This window comes from Thermobia domestica, chromosome 14 (genome assembly GCF_964235325.1).
Source record: "Thermobia domestica chromosome 14, izTheDome1.hap1.1, whole genome shotgun sequence".
Lineage (NCBI taxonomy): Eukaryota > Metazoa > Arthropoda > Insecta > Zygentoma > Lepismatidae > Thermobia > Thermobia domestica.
The window spans coordinates 137,308,558-137,322,200 of NC_137467.1; the positions used below are offsets into that span (position 1 = coordinate 137,308,558).

The window sequence follows — 13,643 nt, forward strand, 5'->3', positions numbered from 1 at the left end:
AGGAAGAGTGCCAATTTTCATTTAGTGAAATTTTTCAAGATTATAATGATGCACTGCCAACTGAAAAAGCAATAAGAACTAAACTGAAAGAAAATTACTCAGAAGATATTATATCAACAAACAAAGAATGCAGGGTGCAGAAGAACCGAAACTTGAAAGAGTGCTGCCTCAGCATATGGTGCACACAGTCCTAATGAAGAGAGAACATTAAGAAGATGCTTACTACCATACTCTTGATTAAGATGCACCGCAAGTCCTACTTGCGATGAGGATAAAATTGCAGTTATGACGTGAGAAATTGTTATACTTTTTCTTTCCCATTTTGTGCTATTTCCTGTCTTGTTTTTCAATATAGTAGTGTCGAGAAGGCATTTTAAGGTCCCAGGAATCAATCAATTAACGTTATTCAAAGATTATCTGCTGATGACTAATCATCAGTTTCGTAAACCTAGGATTTGATATCTTCAGCAATTATTTGCCTGGCTGTCATTATGATTCTCAACTTCTCTTCGACCATATATTTACGCTTTTGACGATCATACCATGCATCCATGAGAATTTTATGCCCTGTATCACGGAAGCAAACTATGGGCTTTATGTTTTTGTTTGTTGATATAATAATATCTTCTGAGTAATTTTCTTTCAATTTAGTTCTTATTGTTTTTTTCAGTTGGCAGTGCATCATTAGAATCTTGAAAAAATTCACTGAATGAAAATTGTCACTCCTCCTTGTTTCGACGCGATGTACACTCTCACGTTCACTCACAAGTTATTTACTCTGTCTCTTTAAAAATTCATCTGATGTAAATTGTCTACAAAACAGGCAGGCTTCTTGATAATTAAATCTTAATACTACTGACCTAAGGGTTATCGGCGTAGGTGACGTTGTGACAGCAACGCTTTGCTACTTCTTGCTTTTGTATAAACTTTTCTACACTTTTCATGAAGTGTAACACTTCTCAGTCCCTTAACCTTTATCCGGGCAACCGGGGCCTCCCAGGCTCAGTAGCTTCATTTTTCTAAAATTTCTCAATAACCATACATATTTCGAAGACATAAAATACTGAATTCTTCTATCTTTCGTCGAAGTTAAAATCAGGAACATATCGAGTTGGTAAAGCTAATGTTTTTTTTTTTTTAATTTGAAAATCTTTTCCTGACGTAACCGGGGCCTAGGAGACCCCGTATAACTTTAGTGAAATTCCTGTCAAATATTAGATCAAATTGTCACATAATTATATATTGAACACGTGACTATTGTAACCTTTAGTCGGAACAGTATGCGGCAACAGACATTGAATTTTGAGTGTTCTGCACTTAAAATTTATACTGGGCCTGACAGGCCCCGGTTGCCCGTTTACGTTACAAAAATGTCTGGACCGGATTTGCTATTCTGCTTGGCTTACAAAAGCGTGACACGAAGTTTCGCTACTTGACAAAAATATATACCGGTACATTCTAGACTACATTCTAGACTAGTCTAAACAGTAAGTGACAATAGGCATTGATTTTGTGTATTCTGCACTTAAAATATATACTGGGCCTCACAGACCCCGGTTGCCCGTTTAAGTTACAAAAATGTCTTGCCCGGATAAGGGTTAAGTTGACATTCGTTTCCATCTTTCAGTTTAATACTGCAGTCTACTAATGTTTTCAGTCCCTTTTCTTTCACTATACATGTAACACCATCACCGAGAAGTATCTCACAGATAAAAAAAAAAAAAAAAAAAAAAAAAAAAAAAATTAGCTGACATCTTGAACATAGATGATCTAATAGATCTGATTACTTATCCTTAGTTACACCTGCAACGAATGAAAATATATTAATTTATATTTTATATTAAAAAATCACTAAGACAAAGTAGTATCAGAAAATTTTCGTTAAAGTTCTGCTCTAAAGCGATGCTGAAAGAAAAATGCGTAATTTGCCACGCCTATAACATCTAAATGGTGAATCCTAGAGAAAAATGAAGACAACATTTCTTGTAGAGAATTTAATGTAGATTATATTTTGTAATAACATGTTTTGCTCTAAAATGCTTACCATGCGAGATATTTACAAAAAAAAAAAAAACCTTATTTTTGGCGCCATTTTTCTAAGATGGTGGCCAAATCCGGGGTGGTAGAGTGGTGCAAAATTAGTATGTTGTTACGGACACTTATATAAAGAAAATAAAATTTGTTCCAGCTTTCCACCACTTTTTTCCTTATTCGACCCTAAATCATCCCTTATTGACGGGCCTAATAAAACAAAATCTAAAATGAAGTGCAAATTCTTCTCTGACAATATAAGCCTAGCACGAATAAATCCAATAAGATTATTTCCTGGACAACTCTTGGGATGAAAATTTACTATGTGAGTACCTCTATTTTCAGTTACAAGGGTGACAAAAGTCCAGCACTACCCGTGTATTTTTTAAATGGCCTGAGGAAAAACGACGAAACTTTGGATTGGGTAATTGGGGTGGAAGTCCACCAGATACTCAGGTGGTGTAATTTGACGTCATGGCGGCCATCTAAAAATCCGCCGTTTTGAATTCAGGTTCAATATTTCAAAGGGATGAAGGGCACGCAACCAGGGTGTGAAATCTCGGGGGACGGGGGAATTTCCCCCACCAAAAATTTTATGCTTGCAATTTCCCCCACCAAAATCTGTAGGGGAGGACGCTATTATTAGACTAGAAGGCCAGATAGAAAGCAAGTGCCATAAATAAATAAATAAAAATGAAAAAATTGCACTCTAAGGACTTTAACATAAAAGAAAAACAAAGGTTTGCCGTTCTCTTGTTTTAGTTAAAGAATGCAGAATGTGAAATAAAATTTTACAAGAATTGCTTCAACTCGTTCGGATGTTAAGTGAGGTTCTTTTTCATAAAGGGATTTTTTGATTAAACGTGAAGATCCAAGGAAATTCTAGTGTGAATTGCTTGATTAATGTACAAAAAGAAATGAAATATTTAAATTTTACGTGCCACGATTATGCCAACTAGGCTAAAAGAGACGGTGATAAATGAATGCAATACTGGAATGTAGAAAGTGAGAGGAAACAGGATTTCCCCGGGAAAACCCACGGATACGTGTTCATCCACCAAGAAGCTCACGTAGCGCGAACTGGAATCGAACCAAGAGCCCCGTGTACCAGAGGTGAACGCTCTATCACTTTTTTTTTAAAGTTAACTGACTCACCGAATGTGTTTCAGTAACTTACTTGAACTACTTATTACTAATTTTACTTGCTTTACTCGTTTAACTGGCTTTTCCAATCTCCTAGATCGACTGGGATACGAACACAGAAACATCGAGAACAGTCAAATCACACCGGGAATCGAACCCGGGATTCCGTACACCAAAGGCACACGTGCTAGCCACTAGACCAGAGGGGAGAGCACTGAACCACCACCGTAGGTGACTAATATAAATGTTAAAATTTTTCTTTGTTCTTCAGAATTAAACTAATATAATAGCAACAGTGTGTATGTGTGTTCAAAGTAACATAAATTGTTCTCTGTTCGCTGGGTATATTTGTATCATTTTTCGTTTTAAAATAGTGAAAGAGAAGTAAAAGAAATAGAAACAAAAACAAATGAACAAAACAAATGTGGTTCATACGAGGCGTATCCGGAAAGAAAGTACTGTTTCGCATTCCCACCGCTGCTGCGCTGCGATCGGCGTTCCGCGCATGCGCGCTAGTCGTTCTTGTTCGTCTGCTCTCAACTGGCGCCATTTTGGTTGCTCTGCGTAGTGTTGTCTGTTTACACTGCAAGTTTAAAATGTCTAAAACAATTGACGATCCCGCCGACTGTGAGATTCGTTCGGTAATTCGATTTTTAAATTTCAAAGAATGTGAAACCGGCAGAAATTCAACGTCAAATTAAAGATGTTTATGGTGAAAAAGTGAGTGGGGATGTTTAATGACGATCGAACTAATGGTCCACAATGAGTCCTGGAGTGGTCGGCCTTGTTGTCAACGATAATTTGGTGAGAAAAATCGATGAAAAAGTCCGTGAGAACAGATGTTTCACTATGACAACGCTTTCAGGCAAATTCCCGACGAAGTGAAACTCGCTGTACAGCAATGGTCTCGCTGTCTCATCACTGGTGGCATATAGTGTCAAACTCACTGGCGGCATCGTTCTGTGAGGAAGGACTAGATAACTTGGTCCACCGCTACGACAAGTGTCTCAACAACGGTGGAAAGTATGTGGAAAAGTAATGTAAGATATGCTCTTTCTTGTGAAATATTTTTTTTAATTATATGTTTACTAGATTTTTTTTTCAAAACGGTACTTACTTCCCAGATACGCCTCGTACTTCCTTTAATATAACTAAAGTAAACTTATCACATTACTTCTGTCACAGGAATTTTAACTCAACAACAACTAGGAAAAAATGGATAAGAAAAGGGAAAATTTTGTGTCAGTCGAGGGAAATTTTTTTAAGAAAACATAAGAACATTGTTTTTTATTAGGAATAAGCGTAACGCACAGACTGACAAACCTAGATGTTTCCATTTTGTAATTAGATTGATATATGTATACAGGGTGTTTCAAAACAACACTGACAACGTTTGAATGTGATTCCTGATACCAAGATAAGACAAAAAATATAGATCAACCTGGGTGCACAAATGCTTCCTTTCGGAATTATAGGCTGCCGGAAACATGAAAAAAATATATACTTTAAAGGTTCATAGCACCAAATCTATGGGACTATACCATTGTCGGGTCAAGAGACTTCACTTAGAAACAATATGTGCCCTATTCCAATAATCCATGTTTCGGAATCCTAAGGTACTCATGCAACAAATTTTATAGAGGGAGTTTCGCTACGGACATATAATTTGAAGTACTCACCAACTACCTCTGTAGAAACAGTTGCTTAAGTACCGCAGGGTTCTGAAACATGAATTTTTGGATAATGCACATTCTAGTTTCTAAGTGAAGTCTTGACCCGACTATGCCAGGTCCAATATTTTGGAGCTATGGACCTTTCAAGTTAATGTTTTCCTGTTTTCGGGAGCTTATAACTCCGAAAGAAAGCATTTGTGCACCCAGGTTGATCTATACTTTTTGTCTTATCTTGGTATCAGGAATCACCTCTCAAGCGTTGTAGGTGTTGTTTTGAAACACCTTATATATATACCTTGTTTTGAAGAAGTGGAGTCAAAATTAATATCCTTGTTCATTTGAAAGGAAACAAAAAACATAATTCCCCATATGAATCATTGGGTTGAAACACCAAGATGGCACTATTATTTAATTCTGTTTACAATAAAAGGGAAAGATACTGTCCAGTGCTCATACAAAATAGAGACATCTCTTAAAGGATCGAGAGACGTTGATCCGACATATCAGGCTGTTTCAGCTACGCTTCACGCAGGTACACTAAAACTAGGACTACAATATTTCTGCAATTTCAAACCAGGGACACTTTGGTGGAACGTTTACTTTCAATCTTTCCTTCGGTAGAAAGTATCTAACCATTAAAAGAACCATCTTGAATTAATTCCTGTTGGATATATGAGTATTCAAGGTTAGGATAGTTACTATTGTTACCCTCGAGACAAGAACGATTCTTGTCTCGAAAACAATAAAAGAGTTGCATTTTCAATTTCGGGACGAAACGAGAAATATAGGAAATCCCATCTCGTTTTCCACACGATAATCAAAAAATGAGAAGTTTCTCGAGTCTCGTGGATGACTCTAATTCACCCAGTTCGCATATTTTTTTCACGCTTGACCCTAGCCATAGGAACTAAATACACGTTTCTCACTGGTTGCATAGGGTCAAGGTGAAATAAAACGTACCCTGCGGGGCTTCCTACTATTACTACTACTACTACTACTACTTATACTATAGATTTGTATAGCAAAACTGCACGCGTAACGTAAGTATATCACTTTTTTGAGTATTAGTTTCATCTTAAATTAAATGAAAAAAGTGTTATAAAAAATATAAAAAAACTTTCCTTGGGCTGGGTTTGAACCCACGCCAAAAATGATTATGATTACTAGCCTGTTGCGCTAGCATGCATGTTTTTAAAGTTAACTGACACCGAACGTATCTTAGTAACTTACTTGAACTACTTATTACTCAATTTCACTTAGCTTTCTCGTTTACTTGCCTTTTTCCCAATCACCTAGAACACAGAAACATCGAGGACAGTTAAAATCACAAAGGCTCTTCCGCCGGGAATCGAACCCGGGACACCGTACACCAAAGGCGCACGTGCTCGCCACTAGGCCAATGGGGAGGGTGCACGCTCGACTACGAGAAACGATAGCAGCCAGCTTTTGATTTTTGCTATGTGTGTGCTACGTGGCGAGAAACAAATAATTTCAACCAATCAGAACAGCCTATTTAGCTTCCATGGTTACAGTCGAGCGTGATTAAAAAATATGCACCCAGGTCATAAATTTCAAACACTGTTTTACTGTTACGGGGTTCACAGTATAAAAACTATAAATTGATAAAGAAATTGTGTGAACACAATGAAAAGCATTTATCAACGTTGAAAGATATGCAAGTCATTACACAATATATTCCAAGAATAAATACCGTACAAATGAAATGTTATTTCACACTCTTCATAGACCACTCGTGATGTGGGATTGCGATAACTTTCTAGATGTAATTAAGAAAATAATCAGCACGTAAATTTATAAAATGAGACGAGACGAGAATCGAGAAAGGATACTTTGATAATGGAAAGGAGAAGAGAATTTGTTAAAAATTTAGGAGACTAGACTACAACACTAAAAGTAAAATGCATCTTGGATCCAAAGATTGCAAATGAACTTTAGGTTATGCGGTGAAGTGGCACACTCTAGCAACACTTAAGTGTACCATAAAATAAAAATCTTTGAAATCTTTGAGTTTTACGTCCCGCAGTTATGCCGGCTAAGCTAAAAGAGATGGTGATGTTGAGAAATGAATGAAATGAAGAAAGTGGGAGGAAACAGGAGAAACGCAAGGAAACCCCCACACGGTGTTTGTCCAGCACAAAGTTCACTTGGCGGTAGCCGGGATCGAAACCGGGACAACACGTGGACGCTCTACCACTGAGCCACCACAGCCCTACCATAAAGTAAGATTACGTATGTAGTTCTTAATGTAAAATTGTATGATATCAAAAATAATACAGTAAAATACTACAATGAGGATAGAACACACAAACAATGGGTGAAAAGTTAATCACGACTGGAAACAAACACAAAATATAAACCGGCAAGACAACAGGACAAGAGCCTTCAAATCAGGTACCTTTTCCCGTACCGCTTCGCGTCGACGCAACGCAAGATTTGCGATCTAGTTCGCGGTATTCAATATTATATAACTGATTTTGTGACATAGCGTCAGCGACGCAAGCTTTACGTCTTTGAATCATAAATTCTTTGCAACTGTTTTCTTACAGACTCATCGCTAAAAGTTTTAAACACATAATTTTCGTTCCGTTGTGGTCTGTAAATTTTGCGAAAATTGTCAAGGAATGAGGCCCTTACTAAAAATAAGGTCTATGTTAACCCTAAATTCGGGCACAACACTCAAACAAAACTAGACTAAAGGCAGAACAGAATCAAATTATCAACTATTTATTACTAATTCTTACCACTAAATATTATGGAAGCAGCCACACCCATAGCTCCGAAGAAAGGAGCATATGCTGGTTTATCGGCACAGTCTTCATAATTACAACCGTCAGGCATTTTGTTTTTGACACTCGGTTAAGCACAAGTTTAAAGAATTAGGTACGACGCACTGCACTTAGGGATATAATTTACTCCTGAGATCCCCAACAGAAACACAAAGCAAATGGTCTTCGTAATAGCACGTAATCATAGACTCTTCAGGAAAAGGAGCTGAAGATAAAAGTATTCAAGTGCATTGTTTTGTATTTTGCAATACGATTGGTACGATAATTCAGATAGCTAACATATCTACCAATAAATATTCTCGATATTTGTCCGTATATATTTTCGTCGTTATCTGTTATTGAATTTCCAATTGTGAACATTATCAAGTCAATAGAATTATCAATACTAATATCTTTGTCGGACTTCAAATATAGATAAGCTTAGCAGCTAATGTTACGTCAGGAAGATTCTTGATAAAAGATTTTTGTATTATTACTATTATTTCAATGCACAAGGATAAGAATGGCAAAAAACGCTTTAAGGAAGAATGTGGACTGATTTTGTCGGTTGTTGAACAAGTTGGAGAGGAGGAGGAGTCAAATTTATTCAGTGATCGAATTAGGACGGTATTAGTTGGTATGGCATACCGTTACAAATTAAGACAATCATACAAGTTGTAAATATAAAAAATACTCTAATTCTGTATATTGAAGTACACTTTAAACGTGAATTTCAGGAATGATTCCAAAAATGGATCAAAAGATTGCGATCTTGGCCAAGAATTTTAGGAATTATAAAAAAAAAAATCATGAAAAGATTGCGATCTTGGCCAATAATTAGTTTTTGGATCATGAGCCACACAATTTTCGAATAGCCCCTATATCGAGTTTTCGTATTTTCTACGGAATAAGCACATCATACTGAGTTAAGTGATAGTTTGGGCTTGGCTACACTATACATAGTTCTCCAGATATAAGGCGTATAAGAACATTTTTGATTGAAATTTGGTATTTGATCAGCGGCCATAAAATTTTTAAACGGCACCTAAATCGAGTTTTCGTATTTTCTACGAAATGATCACAACATACTGAGTTAAGTGATAAACTATAGTTTGGGTTTGGCTACACTGTATGTAGTTGTTTAGGTATAAGGCGTACAAGAAAATTTTTGATTGAAATATATTGTTAGTTTTTGGATCAAAGGGCCACAAAATTTTTGAACGAGCCCTAAATCGAATTTTCGTATTTTCTACGGAATAAGCAGATCATACTGAGTTAAGTGATATTTTGGATTTGGCTACACTGTATGTAGTTCTCCAGATATAAGGAGTACAAGAAAATTTTTGATTGAAATATATTGAATCTTTTGATCTAAAAACATGTTTATGTTTACGAGCATACAGCCGTGCTAGGGGTTACTCAGATACTTCACGTAGAGTAATGTGTTCTATACGGAGAATAAACATAAACATAATGGGAAAAGGACTTGACACCTATAAAATGTGAATATGAAGAGAATTACCTGGACGAAACATAAAACCAATAAGACAATGGGAACAAAGATTCAAAATTTCTGGAAGTTTCAAACCTGTCGAAGAAAGCTTTTAATATATATATATATATATCTATATATATAAAAGAGAACGTACAATTTTTTGTCCGCTCATCACGCTAATACGGCTGAACCAATTTCTTTCATTTTTGGGGGGTTATTAGGATTTGGACCCTAGATGGTTTTTATCATATCACTTTAAATTTTAATTACCAGTGTCTTGAGATAATTGACCATTCAAGTGTCCATAACGTACAAATCCTTTGTTATTAGTTCATCATAGGTAAAAATAAACGTATTTATATGCAACCCGCATGACCGTGTCACTCGGCGGGTTAACATAAATGACAGGCGATATACAGCGGAAAATAGCTTGAATCTTCTGTTTAAAATTTTTTAATTGATTTGCTTATTTTTACAGACACTTTTACAATATGCCAGCACCGGGATGACCGCAGCGAAGCGGGGCGGGTTAACATAAATGACAGGCGATATAATGTTAAGATTTACTGCAATCTTCTATGGTTTTTATCATATCACTTGAAAGCGAAAAAGTAAAAATTATCTAAGTAACAAAGTTTATTGCGTTCCGGGGTGACCGCAGCGAAGCGGGGTGAACGCTGCTAGTATATATATATATATATATATATATATAATTTTCACAAAGAAAAATTTGTATTCATAAAACAGTTGCTGGTGAACTAACACTTTGAGAGAAGCTATTCGCTCCCAAGATCATTGTTATTTCCTTATCAAGAAAAGGCAAAGTTGAACAGGAAAGAAAAAGTGAAATGAAATCTTTCAGTTTTACGTCCCAAAGCTAGGCCATGTAGGCTAAAGGAGACGGCGATGGTAAGAATGAATAAATAAAATGGTGGAATGAAGAAAGTGAGAAAAAATGGTAGAACTCCGAGAAAACCCACGCAACGGTGTTTGTCTACCACTTAATAGGAATAGTGGGACTCGTTAAATTATGAAGGGGTTGGGTAGGACCTAACATCATATCAGTGTCCAATATTTGTTATTATTACGTTCAGTGATTACTAGACATCGGATTTTTTTTTTATATAAATGCATATTTTGTTTGCTTATATGCACCTCTGGCCTGTGTGAAGTTGGCCCCCCAAAAGTTTGGGCTACACGAGATATTTATTGGGCCAGAAAGTACTTCATTTGGGCTGTTTGGGCTAGCAAATTTTAGCGTTTGGGCTATTATAGTTTCCGAAATATGGACTATTAAACTTTTTGAAAAGTGATTTTCCTGCTTCTTTTGTCGGGGCCAACTTCACTAATATGATATTTCTGACAAACATGTTTATTGGAATTTACAGTACTTTGTGTCCACTAGCAGTTTAGGAAGTTTCTAGATTTGGGCTATATTTGAAACAGAATTAGAGCTTCACAAAGTTTGTGGGGCCAACTCCACATTAGCCCCCAAGTGATTGGGCCAGACGAGATTTTTATTGGGCTGGATAGTACTTCGTTTGGGCTGATTGGGTCAGCAACTTTTAGCGTTTGGGCTATTATAGTTTCCGAAATATGGGCTATTAAACTTTTTGAAAAGTGATTTTCCTGATTCTTTTGTAGGGGCCAACTTCACTAATATGATATTTCTGACAAACATATTTTATGGGAATTTACAGTACTTTGTGTCGACTAGCAATTTAGGAAGTTTCAAGATTTGGGCTGTATTCGAAACAGAATTAGAGCTTCACAAAATTTGTGGGGCAACTTCACATTAGCCTCCAAGTAATTGGGCCAGACGAGATTTTTATTGGGCTGGATAATACTTCGTTTGGGCTGATTGGGTCAGCAACTTTTAGGGTTTGGGCTATTATAGTTTCCGAAATATGGGCTATTAAACTTTTAAAAAGTGATTTTCCTGCTTCTTTTGTCGAGGCCAACTTCACTAATATGATATTTCTGACAAACATGTTTATTCGAATTTACAGTACTTTGTGTCCACTAGCAGTTTAGGAATTTTCTAGAATTGGGCTGTATTTGAAACAGAATTAGAGGTTCACAAAGTTTGGGGCCCAACTTCACATTAACCCCCAAGTGATTGGGCCAGACGAGACTTTTATTTGGCTGGATAGTACTTCGTTTGGGCTGATTGGGTCAGCAACTTTTAGCGTTTGGGCTATTATAGTTTCCGAAATATGGGCTATTAAACTTTTTGAAAAGTGATTTTCCTGATTCTTTTGTAGGGGCCAACTTCACTAATATGATATTTCTGACAAACATATTTTATGGGAATTTACAGTACTTTGTGTCGACTAGCAATTTAGGAAGTTTCAAGATTTGGGCTGTATTCGAAACAGAATTAGAGCTTCACAAAATTTGTGGGGCAACTTCACATTAGCCTCCAAGTAATTGGGCCAGACGAGATTTTTATTGGGCTGGATAATACTTCGTTTGGGCTGATTGGGTCAGCAACTTTTAGGGTTTGGGCTATTATAGTTTCCGAAATATGGGCTATTAAACTTTTAAAAAGTGATTTTCCTGCTTCTTTTGTCGAGGCCAACTTCACTAATATGATATTTCTGACAAACATGTTTATTCGAATTTACAGTACTTTGTGTCCACTAGCAGTTTAGGAATTTTCTAGAATTGGGCTGTATTTGAAACAGAATTAGAGGTTCACAAAGTTTGGGGCCCAACTTCACATTAACCCCCAAGTGATTGGGCCAGACGAGACTTTTATTTGGCTGGATAGTACTTCGTTTGGGCTGATTGGGTCAGCAACTTTTAGCGTTTGGGCTATTATAGTTTCCGAAATATGGGCTATTAAACTTTTTGAAAAGTGATTTTCCTGCTTCTTTTGTCAGGGTTATCTTCACTAATGTGATATTTGTAACAAATACTTTTACTAATTAGTGCAATTTCTGTCTCTCTCTCTTTTTTTTTTTTTTTTTTTTTTTTTTTTTTTTTTTTTAGTTCTTGAAATGTTATTTATAAAGGAGATTATACTTGTGCCAACTAATTTGAGATAGATTAAGATACCAGTTACTATATACTCAAATATACGATGTTTTCTTTGTCTTTATGTAATACAATTTGGAATTGTTTTCCATAAGATTTTGCCTAATGCTGCCCAACATGCATATATCCAGATTTTAGTATTTTATTATACGAAATCCGGATTTCGGCTTTCGTAATTTCATTATCCGAAGTCCGTTTTCGGTTCTTGACATTTCATTATCCGAAATTCTAATTTCGGTTTCTGACATTTTATTATGGGACATTCGGATTTCGGTTTCAGTTGAAATTCTAAATCCGGATTTTGTGAATCTGAATTTTTGACAGCGCTAATTTTGTGTAAGTAGGTATCGGCTTTAATCTCCTAAATTTAGACTGGAAAACAATTACCGTCTTAATAAAGTGTAAAAGCAATAACTTTACAATTGTTTGGTTATATACGGTAATCTGATCTATGAATAAGACACTGGTGAAAATTATATATACTACATACATAATTGAATTACGTCAAACCTTGAAGAATTATGTCCAAATAATTTTTATATCCATTCATTCGTAAGCCTTTCGTGAATACGTGAATAATATATACCTGTGTTTGATGCAAAAGCTCGAGGTTTGATTCCCAATGGAGTCTCAAGGAGCATACAGTATTGTAACTAGTCTCCTTTATATTATTATTATTATTATTATTATTATTGTTATTATTATTATTATTATTATTATTATTATTATTATTATTATTATTATTATTATTATTATTATTATTATTAACAACAACAACAACAACACAGCATTTAAAGAGGAAAGACAGGCGGTTTATATCTCAATACCAAAATCCAAGGCGAGTCTAGGAGGCAATGACACCGTTTACAAGCTTTTCTGTTTGAGTTCCGGAGAAGCAAGTATTCGAGCTCGAGCCAAAAATCATTAAATGTTATAGGGCATCGGGCAAACATGTTCAAAAATGCTCGGCCCAGATTTAGGGCTGTCAACGGCTCGAGCTGCTCAGGTCACAGCTCATTCACTATCGAGCTGAACCGAGAAGTTGGCCGAGCTTACAAATCATCCAACCGAGCCGGCTCGAGCCATGGGCTCAGTTGAGCCTAGTCAAACCGAGCCGATGCACTCATTTCAACCCAGCCTGCTCAAGCCATCGGCTCAATTGAGACAGTATTAATTCAATTGTTCATATTTATTTTAAATTGTGTTTGCTCAGTTTCTGTTCTTATTTAGTTGACATTTTTCTGTCCTCCCTGCCCCTATAGTGAAAACGGTTTCAGGATGAATCACATGATTGGCAGGTGGACCGTGTGAGAATGCACCACACCTGCAGAATGATTAATCAGATAAAGAAGACGGTGGGAAATTGCTCGATAATGAGCACTGTGTAAAACTGTACAGTGCGAAATCGCACGGAATCATTTTAATGGTTTTAGGTGACCACTTCCAACCTCTGCCAAATGTAAATTTAGTACTATC

General features: G+C 36.2%; 1 protein-coding gene across 2 annotated transcripts in view; it reads right to left on the reverse strand.

Moving 5' to 3' along the window:
* Positions 1 to 13,643, reverse strand: part of Vha16-1 (Vacuolar H[+] ATPase 16kD subunit 1) — a 46,186-nt gene that overhangs the window by 21,884 nt on the left and 10,659 nt on the right. Inside the window, exon 1 of one of the 2 annotated variants that reach the window (XM_081738888.1) lies at positions 7,610 to 7,791. The exons of the other annotated variant lie outside the window; for it this stretch is intronic. Within the exon in view, the coding sequence (XP_081595014.1) occupies positions 7,610 to 7,706 (97 nt within the window). The 5' untranslated portion in view covers positions 7,707 to 7,791. Of the gene's footprint in view, positions 1 to 7,609; positions 7,792 to 13,643 lie in introns of those variants that run through there. 2 annotated transcript variants of the gene reach the window in all.